The 25838-nt window shown below is 25.3% G+C and overlaps 1 protein-coding gene across 1 annotated transcript in view; it reads right to left on the bottom strand.

Annotated features, from left to right (window-relative positions):
- LOC129610427 (phospholipase A1 VesT1.02-like) overlaps positions 1-25838 on the bottom strand; it is a 128995-nt gene that overhangs the window by 59495 nt on the left and 43662 nt on the right. The window contains exon 4 of the mRNA XM_055522996.1: positions 14116-14232. Coding sequence (XP_055378971.1) covers positions 14116-14232 — 117 coding nt within the window. The remainder of the gene's footprint in view (positions 1-14115; positions 14233-25838) is intronic.

Consider the following 25838-nt stretch of genomic DNA (forward strand, 5'->3'; position numbering starts at 1 on the left):
TCGGGCTAAGGAAATCTTAAGAGAGCAAACATATAACAAACAGTAATTATCACAATAATTCATTTTGAATAATTTTCAATGTTAAAAATATTAAAAATGTCAAAACCAAAAACAAAATTAACACAAAGTATAACCGCAAACATTTCAGAAAAGCGCGAAAAAATTGTAAAAACAATTTCTCAAGTACAAAATAAGCAATCCTAAATTTCAGCAAATTTCAACGGATTATAATAAGTGTCTAAGCGATGTTTTATGATGCCAATGCAATTAAAATTGATTTATGTTCATTTTGGAACAATGTCAAGTAATTGTAAATCTACATTCGTTTATGGTTTTTTGTATGTACACGTACATAAGATAAAAATGTATGTATGCATACTCAGTTTGTTACATAATTTATTTTTTGTTTTTAATTACTATATTTCCTATACAAAACGTTTCGTTTAAATATATTACATAATATTGCGAGAAATTAGAAAGCATACAATCTTATGGCAAGTAAGAATGTCCAAAAATTACAACATCTTTTGTCTATCTTTAAGAATAATTAGAATGCATGTACACATACATATTATATAATGTTACATACTTAATATTGCATATAGGTCTGAATTTAATAAGACATATTTTTTTCGGAAATTGTTGCAAAAAAATTTCATAAGCCATTTACCAATTTCAACGCCATAAGTTTTATTTCAATTACTTTATTTTTAAACGTTTCTAAGTATTTAGTAAATTTTTAATTTGTAATTTATTCAAAATAATTGTTCTCTGGCTTAACTACGACAACCCGTCAATTTGAATGTTTTACTATCTTTCAGCACTTAAGACGCATAGAAATTTAAATTAAACATATGTCCAAGTTTAAGTTTATGCAGCTAGCTATACTTTCAGAAATGAAACATTTTCTGAATGTTGGGAATGATGAACGGATGGACAGACGGACGGAGGTAAAAATATATTACGACGTTATAGAACGTCCCTTAAATATGTTAAGAGACGTTCTATAACTGAGTAAGAGTATTTACATATTAATACCGCAAATGCCTCCTTCAAATTGTTAAAAAGTTCATATATATACCCTTCACCAGGGTGCAGTAAAATAAATAAATATATAAAAATTTTTCTGTGCTACCAAATTTTCTAACATTTTCATTCTACATTGAAATTTATTATGTGTAGATTGATTAAAGATTAAATTAGCTTATAGATAATTTTTAAAGCTTATATGTCCTGAGCTTTTGAGAAATTGCATAAACGCAGACGCAAGAACAAACAATAATGTACACATAGATTGTATTCCACTTTTTTATTCAATGGACGAGAAAGAATTGATTCAATACCCCTAAATATTTTTACAAATTAATTTTTATATGAGAAGAATTGATTTTTTATTGTTTATAAATCTCACTTTTTTTTAAAATTGTAAATGATTAAACACAAAATTTACTCGATTTGCTTTCATAAATGAAAATCGGGGTCTGTAATTCAAAATTTTTTATAGAGTATTGAAAAAAAGGAGAAATCGTATTGGAGATTTTAATAAAGGGCTACAAAAACGAGTGTGATACCAAATGTGAGATGCAAACTTCTTAAGAAAATCATAATCGAAAATAAATTCGAATTTATCGTTAAAAGACCCCGCTCTCCTCAAAGACTTTTACAATTCAGTGAATTAAATTAAACTTGAAAGTTTACGTTTTAAAGTTTATTTAAACAATATTGAAATAGTTGATTCATATTTAAAAATTCTCATTACTCTAGCATGGAAATGAAAAAGAAACTGCATAATAGCATTCATCTAAATATGAACACGTAATATTGGTCTTTGTAGCAGCCGGAAACTTGTAATAGAAAAGCTAAGAGCAAAAATGAAACTTCTTTTCATTGTGGAGTAATTCTAAACCAATTGAATGCATCAGTTATTGTCCTTTTTATTATAAATCTGATAAATAAATTATTCTAAAATAAAAATCAAAATTAAAAGCGTCCGTATATACTTCTCTTTTTTAAATTTTTATAAAAAATGAAAAATCCTAAAATCTACCTGCGTATATTAATTACAATTATGAGCAAGTAAATTTTATTCATATCGTTTAAAATATTAAAAAAGGTGAAACGTCATGCTGTCTTTTTTTTGTAATAATCTCGATAACCAATTAAAATTCCATAAAAGGATTCATATAAAAAATTATATTCACGCCTACAAAATGCTTTTATTAAAATTTAGATTGCGTTTAACTCCACAATAAAAAAAATAATTATTTCAGTTCATTCACTTTACACCAACGTGAATTTTTAAAAGGATTTTGTGGGTGACTTGTTGCAACTTTTGGTTCTTTTTTGTTCTCGGAAGAATGCAAATATATTTTTTGTTTAAGATTTTTTATGGAAAAATGAAAGAAAATTTGGAATTATTAATATTTTTATGTCTATGAATGTTAAGGAGATTTACGTTTCACCTCACGTTAGCAGCACAAAATCACATTCGAATTAAATGCTCTTTTAATTAAGGTTTAAGTCAAAAGAATTATTCAACTATTCGTGAATAGAAAAACATTTTATTTAACAAAATTTTAGTAACATCAATTCTATCTTGCAAAAGCGGATTGTTTCAATTATGGAAAATATAAAAGAACTTTGGCACAGCTAGTTATCCAATATTTATAAATAATAATATAAAGTTGGGTCAAACCACTGGTTTGTAATGTAGCACTTTTCCCTTCTTAAAACAATCTATGTACCTACTACGTCATTAAAATTACTTTCATTCATATACGCAAATGTTTCAAATATTGCATATATTAAGGATGAGGCAAAAAAAAAATTAGAAGAGGCTTTAACATAATGCTCGATTTATAGGGTTAATTACGTTGGTTAAGAAAAATAATTATATTTTTTAATGACATGTCATTTATCGATAGCTTTCTGCATTTATAGAAATTTGGAAAAGCTTGCAGTTTCGAAAATGTAAGGTGCTAAAAATTCAAATTTTACAAATGTTAATGTGCAATCATAATGTAAAAATATTGTTAGAATTTCATACTTCAAAATTAGTAAACGAAATTTACGTTTAAGTTCAGTTACTAAATGGTTATTCTTTTGTTAATCGGTAGGGTCATTGTTAGATGTATTAACGAATTAATGTTGAGATTTAAGATCTAACGGCTTCTTTTGTATAAAACGTAACAACGCACTTAAAACCAAGCAGATGATAAAAAGGCAATCGCATTAAAAAACAAAACTCCTAAATTTAATAAAGAGTACAAAATTCTGATTAAACAAAAAAAAGTAATCTGCTCATTAAGAAAAATACAAAAGTACAATTTTTGTAATCAAGAAATAAAAAAAAAACAATTAAACTTTTAGGCCCATGTTGTTGTACACGTCAAAAACGTACCTTAAAACTATTAAAATTTAAAAAAAAAAAATGCCCCTACAAAACGCTCGCATTAAAATCTGCGTTTCTAGCTTTTTATAAATATTTCCGATTTTTTCTCAGATTTTCTCTTCAAATTTAATTTCTAATATTTCCTCTTTGTAATAACGGGAATAATAAAATGTTTTAAATGTTTTTCTAATCATTTTAAATTTCATTTTTATTAGAAAAGTTAATAAAATTGATCATAAAATAAAAATTTTCTATTGATTTTCATTTAAAAATTTTATAAAAATACAAAATTAATTTTTTTTAATAAAAAAACATAAATAAACTTTATTGATTTAATAGTTTGTCCGCTGGTTGTCGCTCGAATCATCTGATGACAATTTTGATTCGTTTTATATGGGATTTTTTCTCATTTATTTTAATAATCATGCTAATTATATTATTGTGTTTTTTATATCTGTATATATTGATTATTTATTTTTTTTTGTTCAAATTATTACATATGCTTGTAATAAAATAAGTTACATCTCCCACAGGCTCTCAATCTTAAATGTGTTTTAATTTTGAATACCACAAAGCTCCCTCTTGAAACGATTGTTGCAAAGACACTTGAATCTTATTCTGTTTTTATCATTTTACAAGATTTTGAAGATAATATTACATAAATTGATAATTACATTAATAATATACCCATGTACATACGATTAATAAGATCTATTAGTATTAAATATTATGTCACTCATCCATTGCCTCTCTTGCAATTTATACTCTCATGTATTATTTATGAGAAATTTTAGAAACATTGTTAAGACTCATGAATCATGATAATACAAATACGTGTTTAAAATACGTTTCATTAAGTTTTTATAATTTCTTATTGTTTTGTTCTACAAGAACTTGTTGATTTGAAAATTTATTAAAAATATTTTTCTAATAAAATCAATTACAAATACTCAATACAATTTTGTTATACCAATAAATTATAAAAAATTCCTTTAACATATACGACAAAGTCAAAGATTAAATTGTACGACAAAGATAGCTGTTTATATATTATACAGAAATTATCTGATGGAGCAAGAACTTTATGTCAAAATTTAATTTGCTGTAAGAATTATAAGAAAAATAAAAATCAACTGATTGCTGTCTACAACCCATCAGGAAAAATTAATTGTCGCCATTTTACTTTTGAAAAATGTGACAGTAAATTTTATGAGCATACCATATATATCCACTACATCCAAGTTTTCGCCTCTCAAAATTTGTAAAATTTCAATTTTCGTATATGTATTCCCGAAATTTCACCTTATTGCTGCTTGCTTGCAAATTTCTATAAATACAAAAAGCGAACGGTAAATTCATGTCGCCATTTATCTTAAATCACGCATTTACCCCTTGATTTCACCATTATGTTAACGCCTTATTAATTTTTTTTTGCCTGAACCTAAATGTATGCAATCATTTAATATACTTTGGTATACAATTTAAATATCTAACGTAATAGATTGTTTCTAAAAACTGTATTTTCATTTGTTAAAGGGAAACTTTGGGTAACTTGTTAAAAGTTTGATTCAATTTTATTTGATATTTCTTTAACTTCAACACATGCTTTACAAAAAATGCTCATATGAAATACAGCAAAATATTTGAGAACCACTTATCGATTTTACAACATATGAATACTAAAATTTACGATTTTCCAATCTTTTATGAAATTGTTCTTAATTTGCTGATAAAATGTATCGATTGATTTATTTCAGTCTATCAAAAATTCATATACAAATATGAAAAAACAAAATCAAAAAAAATAATTCCCAAATGATTGTATTATTGGTAACAACAATACTAATACGAAATAAAATTTAGATCATAAAATTTGTCGGAGTTTTGAAAAAAATAAAAGGAAACAGGTATAATGCTGCATATTGTGATACATCCAGGTGAGTTATGGCAGAAGATGATTTGAAAATGACATGTGAATTTATAAATCAATAGATTTTACATATGTACACACATGCGAACATATATGAGTGTAATAAAATAGTAATAATATAAATGTTGGTGGTTATAATAATGCCTATATGATGGTAATAATATGAAATTAACAATTTTTTTTTTATGAATTTTATTATTAGATTTATTATTGTATTTATTATAATTTTAATATTAATGTTATATTTATTTTATTCTAATGATGTTTTATGGTCATTATTATCTATACACAATTTATTAATACTAATTTTATGTTTTCAAAATTAGTTTTTTGACCTCAAATATTATACGAGTAGTTTATATTCCAAGATTCTATAATTTTACCATAAAAATTAATTTTTATATTGTTTTATTTTCTAAAATTTTTTAGATATTCATTTAAAAACTAAGAATTATTTACTCTGCTTTTAATTTTAAAAGAAATTTGATCTGATTAAAGGTAAACATAAAATTATATAGAGCAGAAATTTCTCAAAGAAACTCTGCTATACTTTTACTGTAATTTATTAAAGAGGAATCCAAGTTTCAACAATTGTAAATGAAAAATTAAATTTGGAAACCTTTGTACGTCCTTATTTTAGCAATTACTTTTTTTTTTTATTTATTTCTCATTATTATTTATATTGCAATTTTTATAGGCATTATTTCCTCAATTGTTAACAATTTTATTGATAATTCTAAATAATTTTGTATTGAAATTTCTTTAAAACTTTCTCTGCAACTCTTTTATAGAAAAATTAAATATTGCCTGCAGCTTAAAATATTTAACTAAAATTTTTCACTGTCGTTTACAATTTTTATATACAAAACAATAATTATACATGCTGTCCCAGACCCGATTGAACTCCGGGAGCAGATTGATGGATTGCCTCCAGACGAACAAAAAACACTTGGTTATATTTTTCTTTTTGGACCCTTTTTCTCGAATTAATCGTTTAATTTTTACATTTTTATTAATAAATTAGGAAATATGATTGTTGAATAATATAAAATTGGGTAATACACAATGGTGACATATTCATTTATGTCGACGACTTTTTAAGTTTCAGAAATATTCAAGTGCAAATTCAAAATTATTAAAAAAAAAGTCAATAAATTTCTTTTTAATCATTATTTACTCACAATTTATACATTGTACTAATCTAACATTTTTTTACAGATAGTGGAAGCTTGTATTCTGACTTTAAGACAAATCTGTATAGGTATCTATTATTGCAATTAGTTAAATATAATTTATAATTTGCATAATATAAGTATACATCGCTTGTTCGTACATAGTATATAAATAATATTTTATCACACTCCAGTACAGCCGAACTCGAAAAAATATTACTTTATTATTACTAACTCATGTTCTTTCCATTTAAATTTCTATTTTAATATAAATCACTTATTAACTTTAACTGTTAATTAGTTGTAATCACCAGGTTTCTTATCATTAGCATCATTATAATAATTATTTTCTATAACATAATCTATACATACATCAAAACATGGGTACCCCTATATTATCATAACAATTAATTTTACTACTATGCGCTATTAATGTTCTTGTTATTATTACTGTTATTATAATCACTAAACAAGAAAACAAAAATTAAAATAAAATTCAGCATAAAAATTAGTTTAAACACCTAACAGTAACAAATTATTTTAATCTTTTTGAATCTATCACCCCAACACAAAAACAAAAACACAATATGGAGGTTATTTAACTCTTTTATATAACAAGAAATCAATATGTATACTGTATATATACATACATACATATGTAATAATAATGTAAATAGACACATATAACATAGTAACCATATTGTATAGCACTTATAAAAACTATATTGTATAGATGGCGTAGTATTATTGTACTAGCAAATCGCTAACAGCAAGAACTTAACCTTTTATACAATTTACTGTCATCGAAATTATTGAACTTCAAAAATGGTTACAGATAAAAAAAAAAATCACTGCCTTTTTTTTCTGTGCTTTGTTTTTGTACTTCCAATCCAAGATTTATCGACAAGAACGGCGCACAGTGCACACGTTTATTTTTGCTGCTTTTTTTTCGTTCTTTTCTAATATTATTACACTTTATATCGATTCTCCTTAATTATGAATTGATTTTTATTTTTCAATACCCCGATATAATACAAAAAATACGGTAATTTATCAACAAAAACGAAAATCAGAAAAAAAGAAGGAGAAAAAAATAAAACGAACTAAAGTTCTTTGAAACCCCGCGGAATATTTTTGATTTAATAATAATGATAACAAAAAAAGAACGACCGTTCCTTAACTAAAAAAAACCAAAAAAAAATTAAAAACCAAAATTTATTGTAGATTTATGGAAATTGAAATAAAAACAAAAATAAAAGCAAAATACCAGCAACAGCAATGAAAAAGAACGAATCAAAAAGAGGTTCCCCAATACTGCGCATATCTTTTGTTTTCAACATTTTTTTTCCGAACTTTTTCAAAACACTCAAACGATCGATAGTTACTCTTTCGCATTCTTAAACCTTGAGATATTAAAATAATGATAATGCTGACGACGATGGATGTTGTTTATGACTTTTTTTTATTTTTTTTTGCTAGCTGATTTTTTGAGTAGCCATAAGACGTAATTTTAATTAAGCGACCCACCCGCATATTTTCTCTTTTCAACTATGGTCAGAGAATATAAAAATAATAAAAAAAATTTTTTTTTTATTTTGCATTTTTAGTAACTTTAATTAAAAATTTTTAATTTAAAATGGGAAACGGGCAAAAACGAAAATTTTGAATTAATTATGTTTTTGCTGTTAGGATGTTAAATGTTTGGCTAACAAAATTGCAAGCTCTTCTAAAAATAATCAACTAATTTAAAGTGATTTGACTGTTCTAAAACTTATTTTAAATATTATTCACTGTAGTAGCGTATAGTTAAACTTATTGTTTTCGAAATTTGTTTGATTTATTTTCGAAGTTATGAATGAAAAGAAAAAATACTTGCATTGTTTTCAAATATCAAACTGTTTGTCTAAAATATTTAAAACCTTTTCCGCAATATAGTAATTATAATTAATCAATATAAAATTTTTTAAGTTATGTAAAAAGGTGTCGCATGAAATTTCAATGGCAGGCGAACTATTAGCAGACAAAACAATTTTTAAACTAATTTTCTATGTCCAAGAAAAAAAAAAGAAGCGGAAGCTTATAAAGTGAATAGGGGAAATTTTCTTACTGTACCTTAACAATCTGGTATTATCAATGCTTTAAGTGAATCAGTCAACTTAAATTTTTAGGAAAATTATGAGTATACGATGCATCATTAAATATAATGGGGCATCTTAAGTAAATCTACATTTTACAGTATAAGAATGCTATAACCACTGTGGCTGGCATCTAGATTTATATCTAGGAATCCGATTAGAATATTGGTCTTTTCTTCTTAATTACAACATTAAACTGTTAGCCTTAAGAAAACCTATATTTTTTTAAAAAAGAAAGGAAAAGCTTTTAAAAAGGAACCAAAAATTTATACAGATTTACTAGACATACTCAGATTTTCGTACTATTTTAGAACTTTATAGCATAAAATTTGAAAGGGCATTTTAAGTTTCAGAAATAATATTTTTGTTCCTGTAGGAATTTCCCATATAATTGTCTTTAAACTTTAGTCTTTAAACCTTAGTTTGTAAATGAGATTAAGAATTAGAGATTGGCTACATTTGCAGCTCATATTGAATTCAAAATTTTGATAAAAAAAAATAAATATTTTTCATTAAAACACTCCAAAATAAAAATAAAATGCTACACCATTCAAATACTCAAACTAAAATAATCATAAAATCTAATTTACATTAAAATCAACTATCAATCTACTTTATTTCATCATTTATTATTCTAATATTTATAGCAGAAGTTTTTATGTTGAAATATCCGTATTATCATTGTTTAAACGATCAGAAGCTATCAACAAGTCAACACTAAATTTGTCAACAATTTTTCTACGTTTACATTTTTTATTTTCATCTTTTTTCTTTCTTTATTTTTATTTTTCATTTTTTGCACTATACACAGAGACACACACTATAAACTGATAAAAAATTTTTATGCAACAAACAAAGGAAAATGTGAAAGCAAAAAAAAAAACATTTGAAAAATAGTTATGCAAAAATCACATAATCATACAAACATAATCAAAAGATATACTATTTCAGAGAGGAGAGCACAGGTACATACATGATCAGTAGAACATTATCAAAGCTTACACACCAAAAGATGTACACATGTAATTGAAAAGGAAAAGATAAAATTTTATGATAACGCCAGTATTTATGCAAAATAAAAAATAAAACAAAAATAAAAACAATGTTTTCTCTTTTAATATCAATAAATCTTTTTTTTCATTTTTTTTCTCATTTTTGCTTCTCTTTTTTTCTCATCTCACATTACCTCTGTTTACAATTGAGAAAAGCGTTTACTTATGTCTTTTACGCTCTGTTGTAGTTTTTCACCCGATTTTTTTTTTAATTTTTACTTATTGCACTTTAGTTGAGGTGCAATACTCGCATTGCGCTTGAATAATAAAGAATTTCAATTAAATAGGTGGTTTTATAAATAAAAAATATTTTAAATGCTGTTCGCAGTTATTCGGCTTTATAAGTTCAGTTTTAAAATATGTAGTTTCTTAAAAAAACTATTACATTAAATCATTTTATATAAATTTTAATAATTCTTAATTGGTTTCAACAATTATTATCCACTAATATTTATGAAAAATTAGAAGTAGAAAAAATAATTAAAATTAGAGTTTAAGGCCTTTATTGTTAAGTAAAATAATTTTAAATTAAAATGTAAAAATTAATTGAGCAATTAATTAAAATAGATTTTATAATGAAATTTGAAACGCTGTAAAAAATAAAATAGATGATTATCGTTTGCTGTACTCGATGCAAGGCATTATAATAATTATTTTAGTAAAAATTTATTTAGTTCTAGGTAGCTAAGATAATTTGAGTCTTGAGGAATAAATGCGCACAATGCAGAAATTTATCAAAATAAGCACACTCTTGCGTTAGCTTGTATTAATTCATTAGTTTATAATCTCAACATTATACCGAGGCGGAAGCGCGGGAGGTCTGGGCCCGCTAACATGCTTAGTATCAACAATTTCACAAGTTAGTATCAGCAAATTAGTCAAAAGCAATGTTCCCAATTGTGAAAAAAAAACATAAACTTTGATGTTGCGAAAATGTGTTTTCGAAACGTAAAGGAAATCAAACAATCACAAATTCTGAATGGTTTTTGCCAAAATTTTCATGATATTGCCACTATTCGTAAGTGAACATTTAAATTGACATAGCACCGATTTTGGATTTTTTGTATTGAATTTTGGTGTAGAAAATTGGCGATTTTAAAGAAAATCATAATAACATTAATAACACTTTTTATAATGTCGATTTGAGTGTCAACGTCAAAAATTGAAAATACTTTAATTGTCTTTTCCAGCGCATTGCAACACACAAATGAATTTTTTAAAAGTCCAACTTTATTGGGATAGTAAACCTCACTCACACGAATATATTCCTTATAATGTTTTTGACTCAAAATTTTCAGGCTTCAGTTAATCCCGAATTTTAAAATCAAGGCATTATCAATGAATATTTCAAGTTCATAGTCTTAAAATGAAGTATAAGTAATTTTTTTCCATAAATGATTTCCTTATATTTTAATAATTTAAAAGGTAATTAAAATGTTATCACAAATTTAATGAATTCACTAAAATACACAAATAGTATTCCAATTCCATTTTTTAGCATTTAAATACAATACATTTTTTTAGCATTGCTTACGCATTGGTGCCAATTTCTAATGCCATTTAATACTGTAAACACAATTATTTAATTTTTTTTTAAAACCTTTAATGAATATTTTAATAAATTTAAAAAATTTCAAATATACAAGATTCGAAAATTTTCTATATTCATTAATGATGACTTAAAACTGCGTTTACATACCAAAAATTCTTACATTGATTCATCTGTAAAGAAAAAATTTTCACATAACACATTTTTATGGTTACGGCTACGTAAGTAATTTAATTAAACTGATAAAAACTTTAAAGCTGTCTAAAATTTCAAATTCACTTCAACTATATTGAAATAATATTATTGTGAATGAAGATGCCGCTGCCACTTTCGCCTCCAAACTTTTTTTATTTTAATTATTTATATGTTTTTGCGGCAAAATTAAAACACCATTAACTTTAAAAACCAAAAAGAAAAAAAAAATATTCTTGAATTTTCTTTCTTTTTTTGTGTATTTGGAAAATGCATATAGGTGTCGTTTTCAATTTTATCAGTTCTTATCCTTTTTTAAGAAAACTATTGATTTGGTTCTTTGTTCAGACATTGCAAATTTGATTTTTCGTAAATAATACAAAAGAGGAAAATTCAAATAATTTCTTGGAATTCACAGTTATTTTTTACATAATTGAACAAATCGGGTGTATGATTAGAATGACATCTAGCAATATTTTTTAATGTTACAATTTTACGTGCCTTCTAAAGAAAAAAAAAGATGTCTAATACATCGGAAAGAGTTAAATTTTAGTACAATAGCCCCAAAATCAAAGCATATAATGCACTTGCGATTTTTCGACTTAGTGTTTCGAACCGTCAGAAGTAAAATTGAAATAATCATAAGCCATAAGGGCAAATTATGGTAATGGCAATAGTAACATGACCCATTTTACCGAAACCGAATTAAACGAATTTATTTGTGTGTCTGCAATGTGTCAAATTTTGTTTATGCAAAGTAAACAAGTGAAGAAAGCGAAATGTGTGGTTTTGCGTGCTTTTTTTTCTAAAAATTGTAAAATGATGGAACAAAAATGACAAAAAATTATACAACACATAAAAAACAAAAAAAAAAACATAAAGCTCAATGAAGACATGCGGATGAAGAAACCAACGAATGACTGACGGCGTTGGAGAAATATTAATGACAGGTAGACATTGCAATATATTCAATAGGTTAATTGAAATTTCTTTTATTTGATATAAATCAAATATACATACTTATATACAAATATGTATACTTTAATTTCTAGGTTCAGATGAAAACTTGTGCAGTTGGATGCATATTGAATTCATCAGATAAGTATACAATAATATTAATGTGAATTTTATATTCTATGTCCCTGTGGTTGTTTATATCTAAGAAATGGTTTTGGTGTCTATATGTCATAGACGAATTAACGAAAGAACAGACGAATTAAGTTTTATACCCTAACACATCTTAAACAGCTGCCAAAGAATAATTTGAAGTTTTTGGCAATCAAGAAATGGTATTCGTTGAAACACCTCTCTTCTGAATTGAATTCTGTAATTACATACATAATTTTTAAATATTTAGGTTAACCTTACAGGAAATCATTACCTTATAATCATCATATTTTGCGATAATTATTAATTTGTAATTGTCAAAAATCAAAATTACCACGCAGAACGCAAACGCTTCAGTTTTTTATTGAATAATTTTCGAAATTTTTATGGAAGAAAAATATCTTTAAGTTTTCAAGAATAATTATTTTTTTTCTGTTTTAATGATTTTTTTCTTTATTTTTCTTACTCCTCCTTATTATAACTTGTTAAGTTGCGAAAATATGTTTTAAAAACCGCCCGCCATCGAAGATTATCCATACACTTTTTTCCCATTTTTTTTTCTATACATACTTTATTCTTAAATTTAATATAATTTTATTTAGATTTAATCTAAATAGAAAATCTATAAAAATTTGCCGCTAAAAACTACTAGTATTACTTAACCGTTAATAAGAAAAAAAAACACAAGGAATGGTACCTCATCTAAATTTAATTTAAATATATGAAAAAGAAAAGAAAAAACAAGCCTTTTACCACCGAATCAATAAATACAAATAGAATGAATGTGTAAGTGTTTGTATATTTTGATTATTCATCCTGACCATTAATTAATATTCCTATATCATTTTCATCAATAGCACTATATAGTCGGTCGATACCACAATTTTAAAAGTAAAGAAACAAATGGGAAAACTACAACAGAGCGCATCTAAATAAAAAAAAAAAAATTAATATTGGAAGGCAAGCAAAAAAAAAAAAATGGGAATTTCTTTTTGCATTTTAAAAGCTTTACAAAATACCTTGGTACTTAGTAATCATCAAAAAGATTTCTCTTAATGATAACACAGATCACTATAAGAAACTATTATAGACTTTTCATCGACTTCTTTTTAATAAAATTAACTTTAATCCGAAAAAACACTTCGGAATATAATGGGACTACCAAATTAAAGAAAAAAACAATAATAAATTTATTATCTTCTAGTTTAGATCAATATTTGCACATTTGAATTTTCACTATTTCAAATAGAAAGACAGAATGAGAAAAAAACCCATTAGCAAGCAGCAATTCTTTACCTTTAATATCATTCACCAATGCGCACCATCATTGAATTTTTAATATTTAACAATAATGTATATTAAACATTAAAGAAGCTCCAATCTTAAGTTAACTATATTCACTTATTATTCCCCTTAATAATAATAATAATAATGTTAATATACAACAAGTACCCAATACTAAATTATATAAAAATAGTATAGGAAAATTATACTAACAAACTTGTAATCAAACTACCAAGTTAAATTGAAAACAAAAAAAATGAAATTCAGTAAAATCCACCTTAAAGTTGGTTAATTGTAACCTACTGAAATCCTCTTCCTCATTTTCTAACACACCTTCTTCTACTTCTTCTTCTTCTTCTTCTATATTTAGTTTTCGTTTTAAATTACCATCTCCGTTACTTTTCTTCTCTCCCCTTCTCCCTTTATGTTCAGTAATTTTGAGAAAAAAAAAATTAATTTAATTAATATGGGTAGACTCTTTTTTTATTTTTAACTCTTTTAACCTGGTCAAAAAAGATCAACCCATAACTAATTCTACATTATTTGACTCAATTCATAGTATACATACAAAAATATATGAATGTTCGTTTATATATAAATATAATCCCGAAGGATAAGACAAGTGAATTACGTTCGAAAATATTTTTAAAGTATAATGGTAGCACAACATAAAAATGCACGTAAGGTTCCATCAAAATATAAGATAATGTGATAATGATAAACTTTTAACTTGGAATTTTTTTTTTTTGAAATCAAGAAACAAATAATATGAGCTCGGAAATGTGCACATACAAGTACTGATGGTAGTAACACTAAAATGAAATAAGAAGGCTTTCAATTAATTTTTGTTCTTTTTTAACTCAGATTTTTATACTCCCTCTCTCTTATATCATCGAGGTACTTGTACACATACTTGTTTTGTGTTAATATGAAATATTTTTTTTGTTTTTTTATTGATTTGGGATTTATTTGCAAGTGTGTTTGTATGGAATGTAACACTGATTTTTGGTTTTATTATGGAAAGAAGCGCATGGGCTATTCTTGTATTACGTATGAAAGTTTGAATTTCTTTGACAAATATCAAAAAGTGCAATGAAATAAATTATTAGATAAAACAAGTCAAAGGCCGACTGAATAATACACTACACCTAAACTGTGACAATTAAATTTCAAGCTCATATAGCAGCTATCTAAACCTCGCAAGATATTCCACGAAAATTTTTAATATATATGTGACCTGTTCTGAGACACATGACTGCCAAATTTCATGCGGCGAACTTTATTGGTTTCTTGTTATCAATGTTAAAATTCATAGTATCGCTACCAGAAGTGAAAATTTATTTTTAAAATGAAAGTTTTTATACCCCTACATGGACATGATCGGGGTACAGGTTCTGGTGCCTGCCATACAACTTCAGAAGTTGTTTGGCTATATTTCAGAAACTATAAAAGCTGTAATATTGATATTTCACACAAGCGAATATATTAGTAGGGCCGATGTGTAAAGTCATAGTCTGTCCCATAGTTATTTATGGCATATTTATTCGCACATAGGATAACAAGTTCGTACGGGTATCACAGAGTTGACAAGGTCAGCTCTATTTTTTCTCATTTAGTCATATTTTTTGTGCAAAACTAATAAGATTTTCAATGGTAGTGAAGTTTTCCAAGATTCGGATTTTTTACACTTTTTCCCATATTTTCCCAAGTTAACAAAAAAACATTTTGACCAAAAAGTCAATTTGATGCCAACGCATGGTAACGCCACTTCCATATAACAGAAAATTTTTGATATTCTCTGCTGCACTTGCAATTGTATATTAATCGACTAGGTGCAATAAATTAATACGCATTCGACTTATGGTATCTTTTTGGTGTCTGATTTGGTTCGAATTGAAATCATGATATTTTGCCATCCCAGATTAACTAGAGTAACAAGAAAAAATTATGATATTTTAGCATTTAAATAATGATAAAAATTAAAAAATGCTTAATTTGTGAATAAAAGCAAGTGAAAGTTGACAAAATTGTGGAACTTAACATAAATTTTGAATTTTTAAAGTGATATTTCAAATAACAACATAAATGGGGCCCTTATCATAAAAGCCAATTGCGTGGACGAGGAGATAAGCATATAAGAAATTACAATTTGGTAGGTAATTCTAGAATAATTCGAAAATTAAAACCGAATATTAAAATATTTCAAATGCAATCGTTGGAAGTAGTTTATTGTTCTGACAGAAATAAAATTTAAATGTTTAAAGTATAGAAAATTCTCGATCACAGTTTCCTCAATATTTCTTTACATTACGCAATTTTTAGAAAACCCTTTTTCATTTATAATTTAAAACTAAAAAAATTTCAAGTAAAATTAATTTTGGTTACTCATAGATCAAGTGATTCTAAAGAAAAAGCGGTGTGTGAATTAATCTTAACAAATAAAAGTGATGTTTATTTTTTATCGTAATTTTTCATTTTTATTTTTGCTCTTTTACAGAATCAACTGGTAAAGTGGCAATCCACCAAAAACAAATAAATTAAATTGAAGAAGAATGAAAAGAAACCTGTATACGAATAGATGAATAGCCGATTTAATTAAACAGAATATAATCCAAAGATTTTGAACGAGTGTTAATTTGTTACTAATGTACACAACATCTCTAATAATATTGATTCAAATTTAGGACAGGAGCACTTATAGCAGCTCAGTAAATTTTTTTTTATTATTATTTTTGGTTAAGTGAAGGAAGAAATATATTGTGCAAAATATTTTACATTCCATGCATGACGGACAAAAAATTCTTTAAAAAACGAAACAAAAATATCAAAAAATGTTTGACGTATAGAATTGGAATGAAATTGTGGAGGAAAAACTAAGAACTTTGAACCGTAGTGTGATTTTTTATTTAACAAAAATAGTGAACTAGATACAAATTTCGCCAATATTCAGCAAATTTTCGTGAAGAAAGAATTAGATTCCAAATTTTTGATTTCAGTAATTAAATGTTGACACTGAATTAGGTGGTTGATTTTCTTATTTTATTAAAACAGAAGCGTGCACTTATCGATCAGAAGGCGATTTATATTACATTTGTGCTTCTATCCGATAGATCTTATACAGTCGCATAAATAGTGGAAATTTTCAACTTTTGGGTGAATTATTTTGAAAGATATAGATTTCTAATGATTAAACGATATATTGTGTAAACTTTTAAAACTTCAGTCTCAACGGAGTTGCCGTGTAGCGAATACAATTTATTAATAGAATTATGGTTACAAAATAGAAAATTTTAAAGTTTAATTAGATTTTGATAAAGAAGTAAGAAAGCAGTGTTATTTGATTCCCTCCAAGGCAAAATAGCTGTGAATTATATATATAAATGACACTAAATAAGAGAGATAATAAGAATTATAAATTTTGTGTAAGTCTTGTAGCTTCCTCCTTTCCTTAAATTACTTTAAAATGATTTTAAATAAAAAAATTATTGGCCCTTCTATTTCTCATATTTTAATACCACTGATCAGTTTTAAATTTTCATATATACGATTTATTTTAATTTGATCAAAAGTGGTAGGTACTAATGTTAAATTTTAAAGTAATGGATGATCTTTTCTTGATTAATTCGTATAGATACAAGTAACAAGATTTTTATAACACATTTTCCTCTTCCATGTTTTTTTTAACTCTGTTGTGTTTCTTATGTGTTGGCAAATAACAGAATTCACATTTGTGCACTTAAAATTTATTTGTTTTATAACTCTTGTTAAGTTCTTTAGCTTCTAATAGCTTTTCTGTTAATAACATGATAAGACAATGGAACTGTGGAAGATTTGATTTTATATATCGTATTTTTTTTGTTTTGCTTATTTTTTTTTTTTTGCGTTCCTTTTAATTAAAGATTTTTCGCTTGCACCTATATTCTTTTTTGTTATTTTAGGAATTTCAATGCCAAAAAGTTATCAATTAGCAATTTACTGTTAAGGTGTTGAATATTAGTAAGCACATAAATATGTATGTATGTATATATGTGCATAAATAAAAAAAATGTAAACAGTTTTTTATTTGGTCAAAAAATTGTGCATTAAAATGCGAATAAAACATACAATGCAAGATTGTAAGAACTTGTATATTTGCAAAACTAAAGTAGAATTTATGATATAAAATTGGTGTGAGAATTGAGGTAATTAAATTTTAAGATAGCCTTTACGTAATATAAGTATTCGCATCGAATGTGTATTTAAATGCATATACACATATTGCGTTAAAAATGGAGAATTTTCAATTATAAACTCGTCAAAAATAAATCTAAATAAGGTGGAAAAAAATTGTAAAAGAGTTCAAAGTGTTAAAAAATTGTTAATGTTATCTTAACAGAGCGAACTAATATTATAAAACTGTCGCATCGAAATTGTCACAATTATAGAAAAATTTTCAAATTGAATTTTTGTTTTAATGTTAAAATGCATGTGGAAACTAATCAGATGGACAAAAGCGTTTTTGATTAAAACGAAGCTTTCTTTCCTAGCTTTCGCCCCTTAGAACAAGGCTATGTTATAACTAAAAGAAATAAGAAAGCAGCAGTGTCCATCTTAGTAATTATACGCGCCTTACTTACAATCTATGCAATTAATATACCCTCTCTGGGGTTTTACTTTTCAACACAAAATTTACCTTCATCTATGTATTTCGATCTTGCTCGTTCATCATTTTTGTTAACGATACACTTTGATTCAGATCGATTTATTTCTACTCCCTTCTGGTTTTTGAGGTATTACTTTCTTAATTGGAGAGTTTTCTTCATTTTAAGTAAGGCCGAAGAAAATGCGCACATCCTAATCGTCCTTATTCAATTATGTTTTTTGTGTTATAGTTTTTGATATCTTAAAAGTAAATTGCTTTGATTAACAGCACTTTATTTGCGTTTTCAAAAAGCCTGAGATCGACTAGTTTTGGTAATGTTTTTCAATTTTATTTGTAGTTCATATTAATTTTAAAACATTTAGAACAATTCAACTATTAAGATAAATGTCCAAAATTCTTTTGCCATTTTAAATTTATCTAGTAAAAGGCTTGGAATTTACTTTCCAAAATTTCCTCTTTTTTCAATATTATTATAGAAAATCAATTTTAATGTTGCCAACCACTAATGTAATTTTATGAGTCTCTAATTTATACAAAAATTTTTGTAATCTTTTGCAATATCTTGCGAATTTTTAATTCACTTTTTTTCTACTTAAAATTTATCTTTTTTTTTGACACTTTATAAAAGTGTGAATTTTACTAATGCATTTCCATTTCTCTTTTTAGCAATTCAAGGATATTTAACGTCTTAATAACTGAAAATATACAAAATAAAAAAGAAAGAAGTTAAGAAAGTTATGAGTGCAAGAAATTAAAGAGCATAAAAAGCTTATTGTCTTACAAATTTTTTTTTAATATTTATAAAAGATTTTCATTTCTTCTAAGTGCCCTCTTAGTGTCGCTTGTTTCGTTTTTTAGTATGCAAAAAATTTAAATTCCATTCATTTATTTGGGGAAGAAATTAATGTAAAAAATTGAATTGAGAAAATTTTTTTAAGAAAAAAAAATGGGCGACAAACTAAGACGCCAAGAAATTTTCAAGAAAATTAGATTTTCATTAATTTATTGCCACTCACATACCAATAAGTTTCTTATGTTTTTTGTTAATGTTGTTGGTTTAAGGTTTTTATGCAAAAATATATTGTATAATTGAAAAATGTACCGTTTTTGTAAATTGTAAGTTTGTATAATTGTCAAAAAGATCTAGTTTTTATGAGGAAATTTTTGCTAATAAAAGATAAACCAAATTATTCTTAACAAATAAATTGAATTCAACATAAATGGGAGTTTAGGAGTGAAATTATTTTGGATTAATTGTATAGTTTGTCAATAATAACTTCAGATCAAATGAATGATTTTTTAAAGTAGCACATTTCCAGGAGAAAAAATTTTTGTAATTATGCATTGCAATAATGGCCGTTTTATTGCTTATTTTCTGCGTTTTCAAAATGAGAACAAAATATATATATGTGATTTTGACGCAATTTAATGTCAAAAATTTCTTGGTCAGGATTTGGAGGACCCATAGCTATTGCCGGAGTAGACACATGTTCTAAAATTTAAAAGCCTACTTCAGATCTTCAATAAGAATGCAGTTGATACAGCGTTTCATTAAAATTTGAATCAAGTGGAAAGCAGTTCATTAAAAATTTTAAATCTGTCAGCAAACTTCATCTAGAAGCTTTTCTTATGTGTTTTTTATTATAATTTTTTGATATTCTACTTTCCATTTGGTCACAATTATTTTATTCATATTAAAATTTTTGATTTATTTAAACAAAAAATACTAAGCTATTTTTTTTTTATCACAATAAAATTAACCAAATTTTTTTTATCATAATTTTATACTAATAAAATTATTTATAAAACTATTTTAATATTATTTTATATTTTCAATCTGTTCAGATAATCCGCGATAAATTAAGATTAATCCATCTTAAACATCTTTAATAATTGATTATCTCATTCACTCGCTAACACTTAAAAATCTATTATCAATCTGAATCGATTTGTTGTGATTGGAAAATAATAATTTTGTAAATTGTTAAAAAAGAATTATTCAGCTTGAATTTGATAATGAATCATAAATTATAACTTAAATTATGAATTTGCTTAATAAAAAATTTCTAAAAAATTGAAGATTTCACTAAAAGTCTCATGAATATTATTGTGCTTTTAACTTTACAATACAAACTAGATTAACTCTTTATATTTGTGATAACAGAAATGTTTTTTCCCTGTGTAACGCAAAACTACGGCTTTTTGACCTAAACAGAGCGCAAATTCAATTATAAATTAAATGCATAATTTTTCTTCTTCAATTTTATTGAATTCATAAAAGTCGTCTGAAATAAAATATTTGATTATTTAATTTACAATTTAGTTTTGCTATAAAATTTTTATTGTTAATATGCTTTGCAAATAATTTGCATCTATTTAAAGAAACTTCAACTTACATATTTATGTAGGTGTGTTTGTACACAATATGTAGATCCCATTTTAAAGATTAAATCATTTCCATACACATAAATTATGTTTTATTAAATATTATAATTTTTTTTCTTTTTTTTATTTTTTTAATAATTATGAAATTTAAATATGCCGATTCAATAAAAAAATTAATAAATTTTTTATTTTTTCCTCAATAACATTTTTTTTGGTGCCTAATCTAAGATCAAGTTATTATCCAATAAACTATGTGACCAAATCAATGTTTTAAAATAATTTTCGATCATTTGATTTTTTGGGATCCTAATGATAATCTGATAATGATTAAAATTTCTTAGCATAAAAAAAATATTTTTGTTAAAATTTTTTCGATTTTAAATCTTTTGTTTTTACAATTTTATTGAACATTTGCATTTTATTTGAATTAATTTCGATACTATTTTATTTTTAATATTTTTGCCTTAATTTTATTCTTATTGATTTTATTTTTTTGTTTCCAGTCCCGAAAACTAATTTATGATGCTAATAAAACTAAAAATTAAAATAATATGGAGGGGAAAAAAAGCTCGGCAATTTTTTTTAATAAACATGCGCATATTTCACTAAAAGAAATTATAGGTTATCTTTGACTGTAATTTTGTATTATAGGTTAGCTTATCTGGAAATTTAAGAAAAACCCAAAAAGTGTCAATATTTAGAAAAGTGTTAGAACAACATTATGATTGGTGCATAGTTTTATACAACTATAGGATACATTATTAAGACAACAATCCGCATATTATACGCACTATAAAAAAAAGCTGTTTCATACATTTATTTGGCAGAAATTCGATACTTTCCCATGTTTACTCATCATCTTGATTTCAATATAATTTGACTAATTTTTGAGACATTTATTTCAAAATCAAAATGCACGAATATTGTGGAAGAATTAAATAGTTTCTTTTCAAGAGCAATGTCTTTTACACTGCTATATTTAAACAATTTCCAAAGCATAAATTCCAAAACAATTTTCTTAAAATATTTCCTTAATATTACAGAATTACTAATACAACGTGCAGTTGTTTAATTAATAAATATTGTGCCTATCACACTAATAAAAATGTTGCAAATGCATGTAAAATCTCAATGTAAACAATATTTGACAATCATGTGGATTACAGTATAAAGCAGTGTGAACAACAATTTGTCGCCAATTTTCTCATACCTCTGTAGCTCAGTTGGTAGAGCGTCCGCCTAAAAAGACGTAAAACACTGGTTCGAGTCTAGTCCGAAAACAAAAATTTTTAATTCTTATGCCTTTAACTAGTTTCTTTGATTACTTCATCCATCTGTTATGCAGTTGTATGAAGAAATTTCATTAAATATATATTTTACTTTAATAATACCATAGACGAATTAATAAGCAATTTAAGTTTCTGAGCATCCTTTATTTTATGATTAGTCTCAGTGTCCGATGTTAGAAATATGTGCAAGTGAATGTAACTCACACCACGTGCCTTGAAAGTTCAATAATAAAAAGTCTTTCTTATGAACACTTTAATTTCTACACGAGAATATATAAGTACACAAGGATTTACAACAGTATGCAAGCAAACCTTATCTGTATATATTTACAGTCCGGATAAATCTCTAGAAATCTATTAAATTTAGAAACTAGTGCCCTTAGGGCTTCAATAATATTATTTTAATAGCTTTTCCAAATATTTTATATTTAAATTTTTTTATTGCTACGTAAACGTTAGACTAAAAATATTATGTTTAAAAATCATTACTTATTTTTATTAAGTTAGGAAATGAGTGGAAAAATATTAATATTAGAAAAAATATGAGAAGAATTCAAAACAAAAAAAAACTAAATATTATTTTAAATTACCCTTTTAGGTGATGGGAACGTCTTTTATTGCACTTGTGGCAATTTGTATTAATTTCTCAAAAAGGTGTTCATTATAAACTTATAAAATTCATATTCATTTTAAAAACGTTAATTGGCTGAAAATTTATTTGACTATATATACAAGACTATATAGCCCAGTTATATTACTGCAATAGGTTATGCAGCTTTCAATACGATTTAATATTATTTAAATATATTCATATTAAAATTTTTAAAATTCGATCAGAAATTGAGGCACAAGAAAAAACTGAAAACTAAATGTAGTCTTAATTTTAAGCTTACATTGATTATTTAAATTCCAAAAAATTTTTTCAAAAACAATTTAATAAAAATTTTCTAAAAAATCTTCCAAAAATTTTGATTAGTCAAAATAAATATTTTTTAAAAGAATTTAATGCTAATTTTATATTTTTAAATTACATATTTTATTTAACTGGTATTTAACTGGTACACCATTTAGAGGAAATTAGCATTAAGAATCGATTTTATTACTATCGATAATCGATTTTCATTTAAATATTAATATTTTTTTTAATTAAAACTATTTAAAAGCGGGTGCTTTCTGAATATCTTCAGAATATTTCAGTGTTATAGGATTTTATTCTTTAACAATTTGTTGTTTACTCATTGTAAACAACAAATTCGCCTGTGTTAATTCGCCTACGCGATTATTAACACAGTTCCAGAATAATAGCTAAAATTTTATGCGTGCAAAAAGATCTGACCTAAAAATGGTTTAGTCGACAATAAAATTTTGATCCATCACGATTTATTAAGTCCTTATAAAATACTTAAAATATCAACTTGTTGTTCAAATTCGTTTACGAAAATTTTGAATTCAAGTTTAGCAGAAAGCTTACCTTGCTGTCTAAAAGAATTATAGGCAACTTCTAGAAAGCCAAATCAACGCAAATTTTTGAAAATTAAATTAAATTGTAGATACCAATAAATGATTCATTTTATTAAAAAAAAAATTCTTTGTATGTGCTTCCTCTTCTGAGTTATCGCGCTTCAAATTTAGGAGAGTTTCAATTTGCTGACTGAATTTATTATTCAGTCTTCTATTAGGATTTATTTCTTTTCTAAGTACATTTTTAACTAACTTGACTCCTTGACTAATTTGATTGCTATTGTTAATGTTATAGTAAGTCTTATTAATTTATTGCATTTTTCTAATGTTTATCCTAAACGTATGCAATAAGATTGGGTTAATAAAATTGCAGTTGGGCTTTGATCTTACTTTATTTTAACTTAGGGGTCGTTTAATACAGCATTTTAACTGGCCGAGCTTTTTAGTAGAATTTAACTAAATATCAAGTACCAACTTACATTTACATATTACATACATTCGAGACTTCTTCTTTTGTATTATTTTCAAATCAAAATCGCCTGTAAAAGTGCACACACATTATAATATTCTTAACTATTTCACTTACGTTTGCACACTTATTAATTTCACTATTCACAGTATTTATTTTATTAAATGCTATTTTGAGTCCTCATATGTGCTGCATGTGGTACCTATACATATGTGCCAGTGTGTTAAAACTTTTTACGAAAAATTTTAATTTCTTAAATTAAAAAACTTTATAGGAAAACATGACAAAGAGATTATTTTCCATTCAAATTCAATATCTTACACCCCTGAAATTATTTTCGGTGCCAATAATTTTCTTTTTACTTCTAAATCTCACAACATGCAAATTAATATGTTTAATAATCCAAAAACATAAAAAAAAATAAAATAAAAAGGCGAAAACATTTTGTACATTTACAACTCATAAAATGCTTAAAATGTACTGAAAATCATGTTGGAGGTGGTTTTATTTTAGCATCTGTTGAAGATGCAAATGATGCAATATTTTAGCATTATCGCTTGTTTGCTGCATGTAATTTTTACTTTTCTTCTTTTCTTCGAATTTCCTTTTCAAATAATTTTTTTGGTTTTGTATTCTTTTCATCTTTATTTTGAACATCTTTATACATATATTTGGATATACAAAAAAAAATTACTAATTTTCACCGTCGTATTTTCATTTACAGTACTATGGGTCCTGCCTTATGTATGTTTGAATTATATGTGCTTCGGTTTGTATTATTTTAATAAATTGTGTATAAATTTTGTCTTTAATTGGCCGACAACATGTCATAATTTTATTGCAAATCCATGAAATAATTCATTTTTATTAAAGATTTGTCGTGTTATCCCGTTGAAAAATAAATAAATTTAAAATTTAAAAAAAAATATGTATGTAATGTTCAAAGTATTCCGAAAATGTTTGCTTTTTAGACGAATTATTCACAATTAGTAGTAATTTGAATGGGTTTTTTTTTAATTTAGTTGTAAAAGCATCATAATTTTGACAATATGTGGAAAAATATGAAATTTTCTGTTGGTGTAGAGATTTCTTTCTTTATATTGGAAATAAAGTTTCGAATCAAATTGATCTATTTTTACTCTTTACTTCAACATTCTCTCACATAATGTCACTCTATTCTTTTTTTTCTTCCTCTTCTGAAGAGAGACAATTTTAAATCTTACAGAAATTTAATTTGTTGTAGAACGTTTACAATAAAATTCCCGGTACTATTTCCCACATTGCCTTTAAATTCATAATCTATAAAACATTTTTCCAAGGAAAATCTCATCGTCTAATTTTATGAGACTAAATACTTACAGGTGGACAACAAGAAATTTACAAGCCATAAAATTTTTAAAAATGTTAAAATTATACATTAAATAATATAGAATTATAATAATTTTTGTGATGCAGGATTAGCATTAGGACATTAAATAAAGGAACAAGAAATTTTGATATTGTAAAAATAATTTATTACGTAATAAATTGTAGGCTTAAAGATTTAAAGATCATTAAGCTTAACACTGCTAAAAAATAACAGCAGCTAACACTGCATATTCCATGTATGAGGCGAACAAACTTAGTTTGAAACTTCAAAAACAGTTACACCGAATGATAATCAGAATTGAAAATTTATTTAATTGGTCCTTTTTACAATATGATTTTTTAACATCTAAGTGGATGATTTAAAACTTTAAATATAGAACAACTAAACAAGCAGATATTTTCAAACCAAAAT

This window comes from Condylostylus longicornis, unplaced genomic scaffold (assembly GCF_029603195.1).
Source record: "Condylostylus longicornis isolate FDR11 unplaced genomic scaffold, ASM2960319v2 ptg000044l, whole genome shotgun sequence".
Classification (NCBI taxonomy): domain Eukaryota; kingdom Metazoa; phylum Arthropoda; class Insecta; order Diptera; family Dolichopodidae; genus Condylostylus; species Condylostylus longicornis.